The sequence below is a fragment of the Nicotiana sylvestris genome, chromosome 5 (assembly GCF_000393655.2).
Source record: "Nicotiana sylvestris chromosome 5, ASM39365v2, whole genome shotgun sequence".
Lineage (NCBI taxonomy): Eukaryota > Viridiplantae > Streptophyta > Magnoliopsida > Solanales > Solanaceae > Nicotiana > Nicotiana sylvestris.
The window spans coordinates 123,535,803-123,553,132 of NC_091061.1; the positions used below are offsets into that span (position 1 = coordinate 123,535,803).

Below are 17,330 nucleotides of genomic sequence, written 5' to 3' on the forward strand. Positions count from 1 at the left end.
TTATCATAGTAAAGGGACACATTTAGTCCTTTTCCGTAAAATTTAAGAGACCAAGGGATTGAAGGGTATCTCCCCATGTGAGCCCTTCATTACTCATCTCCCACAATTTCAATTTGTATTCCTTAGAGGTACAATAGTGGAATAAAATAAGGATATCCCATAGAATTAATTATTTTATATTTTATATGGGCGCTATTTTAGTGCAAAATTTATCCCTAAATTAACTAATACCTATAACAAAACATGAGATAAATAAAATTTAATTCTATTTTGAGATTATTATCCTTATCCCTTGTATCAAATGACCCCTTAATATATATTTCTTTTGTCCCAATTTTATATAACATTTTCTTCTCGAGAATCAAACTATGCGAACTTTGACCAACAATTTAAAATATATATTTTTCGTAACTTATAATATTTTTCATATAATTTTTGAATATCTAAATTTTAATTTTAAAATAATGAGTTGATCTAATCCAATTTAGCGTTAAAGATTATTCAAATTAAGTTTTGATAAGCGAAAAATGTCAACATAAATCGGACAGAAGGAATAACAAATATCAAAATTAAACTTATTGCAAACAATCAAGTGAGAGATGATAAGAGCTTGATGAATTCATTTTATGTTTATCTCTGCTAATAAAAATCAGCGATTATATCAAGTGGAGTGCTAATAAATAACAAGTCAATTAATAAGAAAAAATAAATGGAAAAGGGCCAAATATGCTCGTGTACTATCAGAAAAGGTTTAAATGTACTCCTCGTTATATTCTGAGTCCAAATATATCCTTGTCGTTATACTATTGGCTCAAATATACCCCTTCTCTATTAAGTTTGTCTAAATTGGACATCCAATCTTACATGCACAAACATTTGATGAGGTGGATGCCACATGGCTTGCCAACTCAGTGCCCCTAACCTATTTTACCCTCCCTTTTACTTTTTTCCACCACTAAATTTTTTTCCCTCCACAACTATTGCCACCATTACTGCTATTATGAAAAATATTGTATTTCAAATTTAATTCTTTTATATATGGATTAGAGGCGCTGAGGTGGCATGCCATGTGGCATCCACCTCATCAAATATTAGTTCCACGTATGGTTAGATGTTCATGTTGGACAAATTTAACAGAAGAGGGGTATATTTGAATCAATATTATTACATAGGGAGTATATTTGGACCCAAACTATAATGAAGAGTATATTTAAACATTTTCTCATAGTACATGGGTGTATTTGGTCCTTCGCCAAAAAATAAAACATTGAGGTTAAGTAAGTTCCAAATAAAAAACTGTGTTAATCTTTTAAAATATACTCCATTTGTTTCAATTTACGTGAACTTATTTCCTTTTTGGTTCATGCTAAAAAGAATGACCCCTTCTCATATTTGGAAACAATTTACCTTATGCAACGATTTATAGCCATACAAAATATGTGTGACTCAATTTATACTACAAGTCCAAAAGTTTCTCTTTTTTCTTAAATTCCGTGTTAAATCAAACAAGTTCGTATAAATTGAAACGGAGGAAGATAAAGGAATATTTCTGCAAAATAGATGAAGAGAGTATTCCAATTAATGTCGGTAAAGTACAACCATGCTAGCATAAAGAGACAATACAATTTGAACAGTGCAAATTCAAAGAGCTAAATTTTCCCACATCTCAAATCTCGTATATTTGTTCTAAAAAAATGAGAAGTCCAAAATTAAATTTTCGAGGGAGAGTATTTAATAGTTATTTCCCACTCATTTTTTTGCTCAAAATTAATTATTATAGAGTGATTTCAGACAATTACAAAATATTAATTTTAGTGTATGTGCGTTTACGTGTGTGCCGTGTCAATTAATAAATATATTTATATATAAGAAGAACAAATTATTGAAAAATAGTAATTTATCAAAATAAATTAAATATTTTCTTAAGGAAATCACCTGTAAAAAATGATTAAATTTTTATATATTAAGACTTCTGGCATGGTTCAAATAATATATATTCGATAAATAAAATTGATTTTAAAATCCTAAATAAGTAAATATTAGAAAAATTAACACATGAAATAATTATAGTTGTGAAATAATTTAAGCAACCAAGAAAATATTTTCGTATGAAAATAAAGGATCAAACTTAAACTTGCACGATAGAATTTTCCCTGTACGACATAGGCAGAATATGTTTATTGAAAATTATACAATATTTTTTAATTGTAAAACATAACTATTAAAATTCTTTAAATAATCACGAGATAAAATACATTTCATTTTTAGCACATTTATAGAAGCTAAAAAATATACTACTTAAGATTATCTTAAACCTACCTCAAATATAAGGGTATTTTTGTTATTTTATGAAAGAAAGAAGGTAATTTCCTATCTTTCTATAGTATTATAAAATGAATATCTGAGCAGTGGCTTCAGGAGAACTTATTCTCTTTCCTTTCTTACACCTCTCTAAATTTTCTTCTCTCATCGCAAAGCGCAGAGAGTCTCTGCATCTTCTTCGATTCCCCTTGTCTTGTTTATGAGGTATTTTTAGTTTTTCTTATGTACTAAGTAACTATTATTTTTGGATCTGCTCATTTCCTATGGAACTTCGTTTTTCTTCTCTGTTGCTATCATTTTGGATCTAGGATCTACTAGCATTCTCTCTCTCTCTCTCTCTCTTTGTATGTTTTTTTCTTCAGAATGTCTCTTAAATTGGTCTGTTTAATCCGAAACTATGTAGGTATTGTGTTAATTGTTAGGCTTAGCTGCCTTGTTTTTTTTTTTTTTTTTTTTAATTTTAAACTGAAAAAACTTAGGGACATGCTGCTTCTTTGATGTGAAAAGTTCGAGGTATTTATCTTTATTTGTTACGTCTATGCGTTTATGCTACATATAAATGATGTATGATTACAGTGCATACTCTTTTTTCTTTTAGTAATTGTTTGTTTCAGCTCTTATGCTGGTCTAAAGCCAAAATTTGATTTTTATGTGCATTTTTTTGGTGGTTTTATTTTACGTACCAACCAAAAAGCAAGCTTTGCCTTGTTTTATTCTTCATTTTTTGTTTGTGTATTTCGTAGTACTGGTTATGGTTTTTGTGATACTTGTAGAGTTTAAAATATCAACTGTTTGATCATTTGTGTGGTTGTAATAATACTGATTTTTTGTCTTTCTTTTTTTTGTTTTGTGGAATTAAAGCTCAAAGGAGAAACCCACTCTTGGGTAAGCCTTGTTCATCCTCTCATAGTACTTAACGTTAGTTTATTCTACTATTTTTATTGATTATTGTTGTCATTGCAGTGGTACGCGGATTAAGACCCGCAAACGGAATATTGCAGCGCCTCTGGACCCTGCAGCATTTGCGGATGCAGTGGTCCAGATTTATTTGGATAATGCTGGTGATTTGGTAATGCTATTATTCAATTTGCTTTTCCATATTTCTTTTGATATCCTATTGTTACTTGCATTCAATCTTTGTTATATGTTTTATGATGCACAGGAACTTGTTGCCAAGAGCATTGAGTCTACAGACCTTAACTTCTCAAGATACGGTGACACCCTTTTTGAGGTAACTCTTTTATATTTCCCCTAAAATTATCATTCTTGAAGTATATTTATTGGACTATTGTTAAGGTGCATATGGATAGGAATTACTGAAGGTGGAAAGAAAGTACATTTATTTATTAGCGTTCTAAGATTGAATTATATAGTTTTTAGTTTCTTTATTTAGGTCTATTTTCCTTGCATGACTACTTCTTTTGTTTTCAATGTTTGTGCTATTTTCCTGTGTCCTGATACCATAGCTTTAATCATTTGAGTTAGATTATAAACTCGTCATGTGCTATTCTATTATACTGAAAGTTTTATGATATTTCCTTTTTGATAGATTAGTATTCTAGTGTTGCTTCCATTTGTTTAAAATTTTAACAATGACGAGAGTTTTATGCTTTAATTGGAATAACTTGTCAATATTGTAAAAGCTTGCATTTTTTAATTTAACAATCAAAAATATTAATTGGATAACATGTCAATATGTTCTTTCGTTTCTACTCATTGCTGCGTCATTTATGCTTCCAATTTGCTGTGTGGTTCGACACAGGTTATCTTCACAGGGGGCCGTACACAACCTGGAACAATTAAACCTGATGAAGGGGACCGCCACCCTTACTCTGTAATTGAGTGTGAACCTAGACGTGAAGTCATTTTGCCATCTGTAATCTACGTGCAGAAGATATTGAGGAGAAAACCGTTTCTTATAAAGAATCTTGAAAATGTTATGCGGAGAATGTTGCAATGTTTGGAGTTCTTTGAGGAAAATGAGAGGAAGAAGTTGGCAATTTTTACAGCCCTTGCCTTTTCCCAGAAGCTTTCTGGCCTCCCGCCAGAAACGGTTTTCCAGCCATTGCTCAAAGATAACCTTGTTGCCAAAGGGCTAGTCCTCTCATTTATCACAGACTTCTTTAAAGAATATTTGGTTGACAACAGTCTTGATGATTTGATCTCAATCCTTAAGCGGGGTAAAATGGAAGGTAATCTCTTGGAGTTCTTCCCTTCGGCAAAGCGGACACCTGAAGCTGTCTCTGAGCATTTCACGTGAGTAATTTTCCCTTTAACAATAACTTGAGATTCTAGAGAGGAGATTGGTAATTTAATTTGTCGTCATCAATGTCACCGCTGTTAATTGAATACCACTTTATTGTGTTATTTACATTGTAGTACCATTAGGTATGTTGTTATGACTTATTGGGGTTTTTCAAAGTATAGTGATTGTTGTAGTTTTCACTTTGGAGCTGTGCTTTAGAAATAATATGTAGGTTGCAATAATTGGAGACCTTTTGATCGTATAACTTTGATGTGGTTTCCTAGGATGGTAATAGTAAGTATTTGTTGTGAAATTAAGATGTTCTCTTTAATCCTGGCCGACGGAAGAAGTTCATGATGATGTTTCTTGAAGGTTGTTTAGTACTTCTCTTCCTATAAAAATATATGTGCTCCCGTTCTATTATTTATTCTTATGCACACAAAGTTTCTTTTTCTCATTAGAAAGGATGCCATATTTTTTTAAGCACATCATAGTCACTGCCCTCTGAATGTTTTTGTTTTCTTCTGGCAGTGGAGCATTTATTTTTCATAGTCCCTTTGTCCAGTTTGTTTGGCACCATTCAACCAAGCAGGGTGTTTGAGAAAGAAAGGACTTCTGACAAATTAAGCCAAATATACACAAAATACTAAGACTTTCTTGTTGGGGTCCACAAAAAATCATGCGAACTCATATATGGGCATCTCATTAAGAACCAAATGGAATGTAATATTAGGGGTTTCCACTTAAAGAAAGGTGACTTTTTGGGACAAACAAAAGAAAATTGGGGTGTTGGGGGAGTGAATAATGACAGAGCTTGGGCACCTTCAGGTGTTTTGTCTAGGATTTGAGAAGCTAAGATTTAAGCTAAGTGATCAATTCTTGTAGTGTGCTTTTTGCTTTCTTTTCTTTGGTTGGGTGCTATGGAGGAAATTCTAGTTGCTTTAAGTTGTAATCCAGTTCGTAGTGCCCAGTGTTGTGAATAGCGTGAAGCTAGGAAAAGCGACAACCCCTATTTCACGAAAAGCGAGAAGCGAAGCGCCCGCTTTTTTGAAGTGAAGCGGAATTTTAAAAAAAAAATTAAAATAAATACTGCATAGACAACACATGTAATTGGAAGCAAATGTTCAATACTTAAATTAAAAAACTAAAGAGTAGCATCAATTAAAGCACAAAATGAGCATCCTATTCTTCTACAAGATTGTCAAGAGTAGCATCAATTAAAGCACAAAATGAGCATCCTATTCTTCTACAAGATTGTCAAATTCTTGTATTCCACTATCATTATTATATTGCTCGTCATCTTCTTCAACTTCATCTTATTCATCAACTAGGGACAAAGTAGCTGTCTGTTTTCCCTTCCTCTGTAAACTTGAAGTTGAGGTACTCCCCCTCAAACCATAAATCTTCTTCCCAATTCCACGCGCCTCCGCAACATCACCCCAAGTGATATCAGAAATATCCTCAAATACTTCTTCATCTGCATGATCTTCCGGGACTCCAAATAGCCATTCATTAGCATCATCGATGTTGTCCAAACTAGTTGGATCAATTACATTGCGAGTGTTGTAACGACGCCTCAATGTTCTGTTGTACTTAATGAAGACTAGATCATTGAGACGTTTCAAGGTTAGTTTGTTCCTCTTTTTGGTATGAATCTGCAAATAATAAGTAATTAGTAAGATTAGGACAATTGAGATATAATTTAATCATCTCAATATACTAAATCTTTCTTATTAGTTCTTACATGCTCAAACACGCTCCAATTCTTTTCACAACCGGACGAGCTACATGTTAAACTTAGAACCTTGATGGCAAACTTGTGTAAATCTGGAGTGGAATGACCATATTGCTTCCACCATTCAACTGTAGAAGTAGAACAAATTTTCAAAACATAATATTAATAAAGAAATAACTTATTAACTATAAAACAACATATAAGCACTCGCTCACCTGGTGACTTCGTCTTTCTTTGTGTAATGGCTATGTTTTTTCCAAAAAGTTGTTTAGCATTCCTATAAATACTAAATTGCTTTGTGATTTTATCTTGCACGGATTCTTCGGGTATCAACTTCTCAATGCATTCATAGTATCCATTCCACAAAGGTTCATCTCCTAGAATCCTCTCTTTATTGTCATAAAATAGTTCCGGGTTGAAAACAAGTCTAGCTGCATGCAAAGGGCTATGAAGCTTACTATTCCACATTTTATCTATGATCTCAAAAGCTCTTTTGTATTTTCTTTGATCACTAAAAGAGGCTTGAATAGCCTCCTTTGCACGATCAATTGCTTCGTACAAGTAGCCCATTGGTGGCCTTTTGCTCCCCATCCACCAAATGAAGCACTTTAACTAAAGGACCACCAATCTTCAATGCATGAACCACATTGTTCCAGAATGAAGGAGAAAGTATAATATCTGCAGATTCTCTCCCTCGAGCTTCCCTTCCATAGGCACTGCTAGTGTACTCATCTGAAACAAACTTCTTCAAATTGCTTTTTTGCTCATACATCCTATGCAAAGTTAAGAAAGCAGTAGCAAATCTAGTTTTTGCAGGTTTCACCAATCTTTTTTGTTTAGTGAATCTCTTCATCATGTTCAATAATAAAGGCCTTTGAACAATATAGGAATGCACTCTAATTGCCTGATTAAAGACAGTACTGAAGGGTCTTTCCTTGAAAATATCACCGAAGATCAAATTAATGGAATGTGCTGCACACAGAGTCCAATAGATATGCGGGTACCCAACGGACATCAAATCACCAGCTTTAACATTTTCACTGGCGTTGTTCGTGACAACTTGAACAACATTTTCTGCTCCAATAGAGTCTATTGTACTCTTGAACAAGGAGTACATTTTGGTTGCATCAGTTGAAGAGTCACTTGCATCAACGGACTCAAGAAACAGGCTTCCCTTAGGAGAATTCACCAAGATATTGATGATCATTTTTCCATTTCTCGCCGTCCACTTATCCATCATAATGGAACAACCAAACTTGTTCCATTCTACTTTGTGCTCCTCCACGATTTTGTTCACCTCTGCCACCTCCTTTTTTAGATATGGCCCTCTAACTTCATAATAAGTTGGAGACTTCATTCCTGGACCATATTGGCCTACGGCCTCAATAAAAGCAGCAAAAGTGTCAGTATAATTAACACAATTAAAAGGAAGACCTGCATCATACATCCACCGGGCAAAGCAAGTAACTGCACGGTCCCTCAAAATCGCTTTGGCATCAACTTGAGGATTACTACTTTTTCCTCCCTTATCTCCAGATTTTTGCAGGAAGTAACAATCCATAGGACCTTTGGTCTTGCCAGTAGATCCACAACTAGAAGACATTGGTGGAAGCATCCTTCCCCGCTTTTGTGATTTTGGTGGAAGCGACGAAGCATCGTCACCTTCTTCTGTTTCATCATCATCATCATCAAGATTATAAAGTTCTTGTTCATGAATCATTTGAGTCTTTAACTCTTTTTTTTTGAAGGTATGCTTTCAATTCTTCCTTCACATGCCCCGGAACTTTAGGACAAGATGCGACATTTGGATCACCATCGATTAGATGCGCTTTTTGACGATAGATTCCTCCATTTGTAATCTTATCACAAAAAGACATCTAATGGCTATCTTGTTGGTCTCGCTAACTCTTGCAGAGTAAGCCCAAGCCGGGTCTTTCCTATCTTCTTTTGGTGCCATTAAAATAACAACTACATAACACATAAGAAAGACAATAAGAACTAAGAATAAAAAATATATAATTGGGCAGAAACGGGGCAGAATTTTTCTGAAAAAAATTCGCCAGCATTTCGGCGCTTTTTGGACATTTAGAAAGAAAAAGAAGAAGAAGAAGAATGAAAATAAAAAGTGCAAAAGCAAAACATACCCGTTGAAACTTGAAAGCTGCTGTTGTAATGTTGAAGAAGAAGAAGAAGAAGAACCCTAGTTTGCTTGAACAAATCGCTGGTTTTTTGAGGAAGAAAAGGCTGGTTTAGAACCCTAGTTTGCTGCTGAAGAAGTGTCTAAAACAAAAGACTCAACGATTTGGGTCTTTTACTTGAAAAAAGACTCGTTTGGGCCTTTTAATTCAAAAAGCGACCGCTTCTTCCGCTCCGCTCTGCTTCACCGCTTCTCGCTTTTTAGAGAGAAGCGGTCGCTTATGTGTACCTGAGCCGCTTTTGGTTGGGGTAGCGACCAGCCCCTCGCTCCGCTTCGCTTCTCGCTTAAAGCGAGGAAGCAGGCGTTTTTTCATCACTGGTAGTGCCTAAAATGTCAAAGGATTTCATCATGTGCTCTGAGATGCTTTCTCATTTGATGAAAGCAAAGAGAATAAAAAAGGATGTCTCATCAAGTTAATGAGGCCACCGCGTGTTAAGAGTCAACACTTTCTGTCATATTATTTTTGTGAGCTAGTATGCCTTTTATCCTGGATGCTTCGTCCTTTCAGTTTCTTGTTCACCAGGTCCTGTAAAAGTAATATTTGTTTCACTAAAACATATCTGATATAAATGTTAGCTTGTGAAGCAGTCAAGGGTACTATTGCTGATTTTTATTTGTATATGGAAGTAATAATCTTGTTACATTATGGAATTTACAACTGTTTATGCTTAATGGAAACCTGTCCTTCATTTCATCTATAAAGAACACTGTTGACAAGCATCCACTTATTATCGCCAGACCCTCTCTAGACAAATGATTTGTCAACCCAAACCGCTTATCATTGGTACATCATTCCGTTGCCTTCGGAGGAACTTGTATTTAGAGGTTTATGTATTCAAGCTTTCGTAATATAATAGTTAATTTAAGAACATTGCTTTTAGAATGGGGATAAGCTAAGATGATCATTGCCTTTAGATTGCGGGTATTTCAGTAGATTTTTTTGAATAGTGGGGTGTATGTACGGGTTATAAACTTTCTTGTTTTCAGCAAGGCTGAGCTTATACCTTTGGTCGAGTACAATGAAAAGAAGATTTTTGAGGTGAAGCTCAAGGAAATGAAATCTGCTGTGACGACTCAGATAGCAGAAGAAGCTAATATTTCTGAAGTTATAGAAACTGTCAAGCAACACGTCAAAGATGCTAAACTGCCAGATATAGAAGTTGTGAGAATTCTGTGGGATGTCTTGATGGATGCTGTGCAGTGGTCTGGGAAGAATCAACAGCAAAATGCTAATTCGGCCCTTCGCCAGGTAGTTTACATTTTAAAAGCTGCATATTGTGGTAAATGAACATGCATAATGAATTAATGATAGCCTTCCTCAAAATTTGGAAATAACCTATGAATGAACTCATTCTTTACTGGTCGCTTTACCCAGTGTTCCGGGAATAAAAGTATCGTTCTAGTTTTTTTTTAAAATGTCAATTAAGAAGTAAGCATGATGACTGGGTTGGTTGGGAAGTTAATGTTCTCAAAGAAGCATTGCTCAACAAGTATCAGAGTTATAAAGATAGGCAACTGCCAAATTAGCCATGGCTGGCCCTTTAGTCTTCCTTTTAATTTGTGCATGCATTTCTAATTCATTACTCTTGTATTTTCGAGAATTTAGTATTCCATTAGCTTTCCTAAATGAATCCAGCAGATACGACTTGTGGCAACTTGTCTTGTTTTAATGAAATCCGTCAAATGTGAGTTGACTACCTATTATTGGCAAACATTGACTAATTTAATCAACAGTGGTAGTGTTGCAAGGTTTGATTAATTGTTGAACTAAATTTGAAAGCACACGGAAGTTAGATTAGTCTATAGTTGCATGCTTTTCTGGCTTCTCTAACACTCAACCTCGGAAGGACTGATCAGTTCTGCTGAGTGGGACAAATTCCCTTGCGCTTGTGAAGTCTAGTTACTTCTGTATTTGTATCACATTTCTTCTCGTTCCCACTTTTCCTTTTTTCTTCTCTCTTTTTTTGCAGGTGAAAACATGGGCGCAACTGTTGAATACATTCTGCACAACAGGAAAGCTTGAATTGGAGCTTATATACAAAGTCCAAGTTCAGTGCTATGAGGATGCTAAACTGATGAAGTTGTTCCCAGAAATTATAAGGTCCCTCTATGACCAAGATGTGCTAGCAGAAGACACCATTCTTCATTGGTTCCGCAAGGGAACTAACGCCAAGGGCAGGTATGCATTTGTTACGTTTTTCTTGATTTACTGTTTTTATGGGAATGAAACTGTTATTGAATTAGTTTCCTTTCAAATCTATTTTTTCTTCCTTGAGCAATATTCTATTTTTAATATATTAAAGGATTGTGATGTGATATCATTTTAAATTATGGCAGGCAAGCTCTTGTCAAGGCGCTGGATCCCTTTGTTAAATGGCTGGAGGAGGCAGAGGAAGAGGAATGATTTCTTCTGATGCTGCGTGTCAGTTGAGATGATCTTTCCAGTTTTTCTTTTTATTTTTCTGGAGAACTTATTCCTCCTAAATATTTAAAATAATGGATTCCAAATTTTCACACGAATTTACATCTGTTTCCTTCATGTTGTTAACTAATTTGTTATGACTTTTCTCATTTGGATCTTAATTTCTTTATTCTCACACTGCTTCCATCCCCTTTTCTCTCTTCACTCCTGGAGATCCCACTTATCTAATATTCTATTAATATCCTGGAAAGATCGGATGCCATTTTAATATTTTAAAAACCCTTTCAAAAACCATTTTATTAGTTTGAGTTTTGTTTTTAGAAAATTCTTGCAAGAGCACGGTGGAAAGCGAATATGGATATTTTGCTATGCATGCTTATTTTGCCTTGAGAAAATGTTGGCAATAATTATTGTCTATTTATTGAATTGTCTGGATTTGTCATTGGTCATCGTTAGGTTATCATGCTTTAGCTGTATAAAAGAGGAGAGTGAAGAAGCTGTTTGAAAAAAAATATTCTACTAATTTTATAGCAAGCATCCAGGCCAGGGGTGGCAAACGGGCGGCTTGGGTTAGATAATGGTACGGATAAAAACCGGTAATACAAAAACGAATAAATTATCCGACCTGATTCATATCCATATTATTATCCATGGTTTCTTAAGTATGATCACTTATAAATGTAAAAGTTAAACCTATTAGTTGTCCATTGGTTATTCATTTTTTAAATGGATAATATGGTTTTTATCCATATTTGATTTATTTTTTAAAAAGTTCATTATCCAACTCATATTTAATAAATAATATAGATGAAAAACTGTTTTCTTTTATTCATTTTGCCACCACTAATCCAGGCACTGAGATTGTGTTTGCATTTTGATAATATGGGATTATGAGATGTACTTTTAATGAGAAGAAATGGGGAACAAGAAGGCGAAACCTTAAGGAAAAAAGATAAGGCATCGAAATTGGACAAACAAAACCCAAAAAAAAGAGAGGAAATTTTATTAATTAAATAAAACTTTTTCAATTAACTCATACAAAATTTGATGATGAGAATAAGAAATTAGGATTTTTACTCAATGATGTTTGATACCTTTTTCTATTTTCTATTCATCTATCAAAAGGATAGTTACATACGAGTTAAGGGCATTGTTATGTAAACATAGCCCTTGACTAACCCTAATGATAGCCTAGAGAGCTGAAGAAAATACATTTGACAAACCTGTGAGGTGTCCAACCTATACAAAAATATTATCACCTATCAAAAGACTATTTGAATGGATTTCATGAATCAGGGAGGCTCATTGGTAATATCTGCTTTCCTTCAGTTAGCAATACCAATAGCAGGGATTGAGACTCAACCTGTCCACATTTATGAAACCTCCAACTAGTCTGCAACCTGATTCATTCGCTGTAGAAGGACTACTCTAACACAAAGAAAATGATAACAAAACTAAAAACAAGAAACAAGGCTAAAAAATATTCTTGTTAATTATGGCCAATATCAAGTATATAAGCAGGGATTCAGATCCAGAGGTTAATGTACTTTGGCATTTTTACGTAGTACAATTTGGTTAGATAATTTGATAAGTCAATGAGCTTTTTTGTGTTTTAGACTACAATTAACCAATATGTTAATTAATTGATTACGATAAATTGAATCGATTTTTGTTATTTTTTTCTTGTAGTATCTCGACGTGGCATGAGTGTGAATATTTTATAGTTCAATCATTACAAATCAATCAAACGATCACGTTAACTGAAATAGTGAGTCAAAAAATTTAACCTAACAAGATTAGTATTTTAGGCTAGCTAGAAATTAAGTTGGAAATGAGTTTGTTAACAAATGAGTACATATGCAGATAAGAAAACAAATTTAAGGTTTTTACATTTTTGATCGGGCAAATAAAGAAAGGAAAATATTTAGCCATGCAATCAAAATTAAATTCATGTTTTGGTAGATTTTTAAGTTAAGTTAGGTGTAATTTTGAATTTTGAAATCTAATTGTAAAATAATATAGGAAGTTATTTACAAGCTTCCCATATTTCATAATTTTTGTGTTCTTTCTAATTTTGGCATGCACCCTTAGAGCAACTATAAAAGACTCCCACTTTATTTCTTTATTTTCATCCCACAATTGCATTATCTACTTCTTCTCTCTACATTTTCTCCATTTTGCATATAATAAATGGAAAAGGTCCAAATATACCCGTGAATTATGCGAAATAGGACAAATATGCCCGTCGTTATTAGTTTGGCCCAAATATGTCCAAACCGTCCAACAGTTGTGCAAATTGCCATTATTAGACGGAAACCATATTTTCTTTTCTTTTTTTAATTTACTGATACCAAACCCGACCTAAAAACAACCCACCCGGCCCAACCCACCCTAATTCTAAAAGACCCAAAACATAACCAGCACTGTATCGCCCCTTTCCAAACAGACAGGTGCACCCACCTTCCCTCTTCTTCTTCTTCCTAAACCGTCCATCTTCTTCCTAAACAGGTCGTCTAGGGTTTCCATCTTTGAGTATGACAAGCTAGGGTTTTCTATCTTCTGACTAAGGTATGACTACTTTATTCTTTCTTTGTGTGTTATATATGAGATTTCGAGTTTTTTCTTGTGTGTTTCATATGTAGGGACAAACTATGCTTTGTTAGACTTAATTAAAGAGAGATATTGTTTCTAATATCTTTTTGTATTTTAATACACTAAGGAACAAAATACAGTCAGTTAATTTGGGCGGATTGATGGTTTTGTCGGGTGGTTGGGGCTTTTTGTATTTTAATACATTAATTTGAAAATCTTTGACAATATTTGCTATTTGTTTTTTGGTTTGCGTTTTGAATATGACTACTTTATATATACTGATGTGGTCCCTTCTTTGTCCCTTTTTCTATATCTTTATATGTGAAGTCCATTGAAGATGATTGATAAAGTGGATTTGGTGTTTCACTATGGGAGTAACTGGGCCTTTTCCCCCGAGATAGTATATAACAAGATGTCGGTGCACACTTTGTCTGGTTATGTCTCTTATCTTGTTAAATATGATTTTATTTGTGAAGAGTTTACAAAAACGTTAGGGTTTAGCTCTGTCGAATAGCTTTTAATGACTGGACCCTCAGGGAGGTACTACTTGATAACTGATGACGAAGGTGTGAAGACTCTTCAGGGCTTGTTTTCTAAAGACTTCAAGGTGATTAATTTCTTTGCTGTTGATGAGTCTGACTTAAAGGTGTTTGCTCAAAATATTACTCATCATACAGAGACATATTCTATAGACATTGATGTAGCTTCTGAATGTGAACATAGTCTTGGGGGAAGTGACTTTGATGAATCTGATTGTTTTGAAGATGATTCTATAGAACTTGATGGTATTGTCAAAGAAAAGAAGATGGTTGTAACTGATAATTTGGAACGTTTTAAAGAGTTAGAGGTAGGTATGACATTTAAGGATATTGTAGAAGCTAGAAGGGCAGTAAACTTCTGTGCAATGGTAAATAAAAAAGGGTTGAAGTTGAGTTGGAGAGTGGTTTTGATTTAAATGTGTTCAAAAGTAAGCTCAAAAGGGCCAAGGGTTTGGCTCTTAAGAAGTTGGAGGACAGTTTTGTTGATGACTATAACAAACTCGAGGCATATGGACAAGAAGTAAGACAATCTAATTCAGACGGTGATGTTGTGATCAATTTATTAAAGAATGCTCTTGAAGAAGGGAAAAGATAATGTACATATGCTTCAATGCGTTGAAAAATAGGTGAAAAAGTGGCTTGAGACCACTGATTGGGATGGATGGTACCTTTCTTAAAGGTAGATTTAAGGGTCAGTTGTTAGTGGCTATTGGTCAAGATTGTATGAACCAATTTTATCCTCTTACATGGGTCGTGGTAGACAAGGAAACTTTCAGGACTTGGGGTTGGTTTTTAGAGTGTTTGAAGCTTTATCTTGAGCTAAATGATGGACAAGGAGCGACTTTCATCTCAGATATGCAAAAGGTAAACACTACAACTTTCATCTCTGATTTCTATTATTCTCTGGTATACACTTATATATTTTACTATTTATGACTATTTGTTCCTATTTTATCATAGGGGTTAATTGATGCTGTGTAGAATATACTTCCTGAAGCTCATCATAGGTATTATGTAAGACATATTGAGGCAAATTGCCAGAAGAAGTGGAGAAGTGGACATATGAAGAAGTTGTTGTGGTGGTGTGCTTGGAGCACTTATGAAGAAGATTTCAAAGATCAACTAAAAAAGATGGGAGAGCTATGTGAGGATGAAGATGCTTCTTTTGCCAAAGATCTCCTGCATTATCCTCCACAGTCTTGGTGTAGAGCATATTTTGACACTCAATGTAAAAACATGATGGTCGACAATAATTTCACCGAGTCGTTTAATGCATGGATTCTTGAAGCTAGATATATGCCAATTATCAAGATGCTCGAGGAGATTATAATAAAGGTTATGAATCTGTTGGCTATCAATGAAGATAAAATCAGGTAATGGCTAATTATAGTGAATGTTCTGCTTTTATTTTACACTCCTTGTATTTTACCTCCTTGTATCTATTTTGTCAGAAAATGGAATGGTGACTATAATCCAAGTGCTTTGATGCTTTACAATGACTATAGGGCAATTGCTCATTATTGCAAGGTTGAATTTAATGGTGACTTTGGATATGAAATCACACAAGGTGATGATAGACATACTTTGGATCTTGAACATAAAAAATGCACTTGTAGATTATGGCAACTTTCTGGGATCCGTTGCCCCCATGCTATCAAAGCTATAATATATGATAGGGTATGAAATATTTTAAGTTAGTTTTCTCACTTAAGCTCATATTTTCAAAGTTATCTAATTAGTGTTATTTCTTGATTTTGAAAGGGTGATCCTAAGGAGCAAATACACTGGTACTATAGCAAAGAAGCATAATCCTTGACTTACAAGCACAAGTTTCAACCAGTTAGGGGTATAAAATTCTGGAAAATTGATCCTAGCCAAGCAATGGATCCACCTGAAATTGCCAAGACTGTGGACAGACCCAAGGTAAAGAAAAATAGGGAACATGATAAAGCAAGCAAGAGGAAGGGGGAGTGGAGTTATTCAAGGAAAGGAACAGTGATGACATGCAATAAATGTGGTGGAGAGAACCACAATTCTAGGACTTGTTTCAAGGTAAAACAAACTTATAATGGAAATTTAAAGTATGACAACTAATTCTTATTAACTAATTCTTTGGATGGCAGAGCAAAGATGGTGAAGAGGGTGCAACAACGACTCTTAGTACTGAAGATGATTGGTTGGGATTTGAATTTGAAACTGAAGCACAAACATAACAATCTGATTACTCTTCTCAAGTCACAACACAACAATCACAAGCCTATGATCCAGATATTGGCGATGAGGAAGATCCACCGTTGAGGCCACAAATCTTCTCTGAGTCACAATCAATACTTAAGGAAAGAAGGCTGAAAGCAAGACTACCAACTAGGAGTAGAAGGATTCAATTTATTTGGGGTGAAAATGGAGTCTCTATGCCGACAAACTTGCCTTACTCACCAACTAAGGCAACCTGGAAGAGGAAAGCTGCAGTTACACTTAGCCAGCTCCAAGCTGAAGTAAGAAAAAAGAAAAAGAAGATGAAGCCAAATGGGGAAGGAGTCCTTGTACCAAATGCTGAAATTTAGCAAAAGTTGGCTAGTTATTTTTGTAAAAAACTTAAGTAACTTAGTTTATGGATGACTATTATGCACAAAACTATTGATTTTTTGGTGAATGTTATCTTGGTTTAATTGGTTATTCAGCAGTGTTGCTGTTGATGTTAGCATAATACTAGATGTTAACTGGTTATTTTTGTGAATGTTTACATCAGTGGTTATTGATTATCTCTGTTTTGTAGTTGTTTTTTCCCCCAGTTATTTTTTTGAATGCCACCTTTTCAGGCACTAGAGCTTCTTTCTTTTCTTCAATTTTGGGTGGTCAGTGTTTGTGGATCTCACGTGTGTTTGCATAATACTAGATGTTGGGGAATGCAACAATACATGTTTTGTAGTAGAATTGAATCGTCTAAAACTACTATAACAAGTGCCCTTGCAGCTTGTGCTCAATTAGGTTCATTAAAAGTAGGAACTTCTATACATGGCTACATGTTGATGCAAAGAATTGCCATAGAGACTCCTGCCCAAAATTCACTTGTCACCATGTATTCAAAGTGTGGCTATTTGAAGCAAGCACTTGTTGTTTTCGATATGATAAAAAGCAGAGATGTGGTTTCCTGGAATGCAATTGTTGCCGGGAATGCTCAGAATGGGCATTTAGCAATGGCCTTGCATCTGTTTAATGAAATGAGGATAGACCATCAAAGACCTGATTCAATTACATTTAGGCACGACTTTAGTTGA

General features: G+C 34.5%; 3 protein-coding genes across 3 annotated transcripts; all 3 read left to right on the forward strand.

Moving 5' to 3' along the window:
- The first annotated feature begins 2,416 nt into the window (after nucleotides 1-2,416).
- LOC104236017 (uncharacterized) lies at nucleotides 2,417-11,096 on the forward strand. The gene is made up of 8 exons (XM_009789865.2): nucleotides 2,417-2,526; nucleotides 3,184-3,207; nucleotides 3,286-3,391; nucleotides 3,485-3,553; nucleotides 4,085-4,578; nucleotides 9,487-9,748; nucleotides 10,470-10,678; nucleotides 10,837-11,096. Exons 1-8 carry the CDS (start codon nucleotides 2,522-2,524, stop codon nucleotides 10,901-10,903), a joined length of 1,236 nt encoding a protein of 411 aa, XP_009788167.1. The 5' UTR covers nucleotides 2,417-2,521; the 3' UTR covers nucleotides 10,904-11,096.
- Nucleotides 11,097-14,047: 2,951 nt separating this feature from the next.
- On the forward strand, nucleotides 14,048-16,812 carry LOC104236019 (uncharacterized). The gene is made up of 5 exons (XM_070174087.1): nucleotides 14,048-14,916; nucleotides 15,013-15,425; nucleotides 15,504-15,729; nucleotides 15,814-16,104; nucleotides 16,176-16,812. Exons 2-4 carry the CDS (start codon nucleotides 15,115-15,117, stop codon nucleotides 15,859-15,861), a joined length of 585 nt encoding a protein of 194 aa, XP_070030188.1. The 5' UTR covers nucleotides 14,048-14,916; nucleotides 15,013-15,114; the 3' UTR covers nucleotides 15,862-16,104; nucleotides 16,176-16,812.
- Nucleotides 16,813-16,958: 146 nt separating this feature from the next.
- LOC138869258 (pentatricopeptide repeat-containing protein At4g04370-like) lies at nucleotides 16,959-17,330 on the forward strand. Its single transcript, XM_070146860.1, has one exon. The coding sequence runs from the start codon at nucleotides 16,959-16,961 to the stop codon at nucleotides 17,328-17,330; it is 372 nt and encodes a 123-aa protein (XP_070002961.1).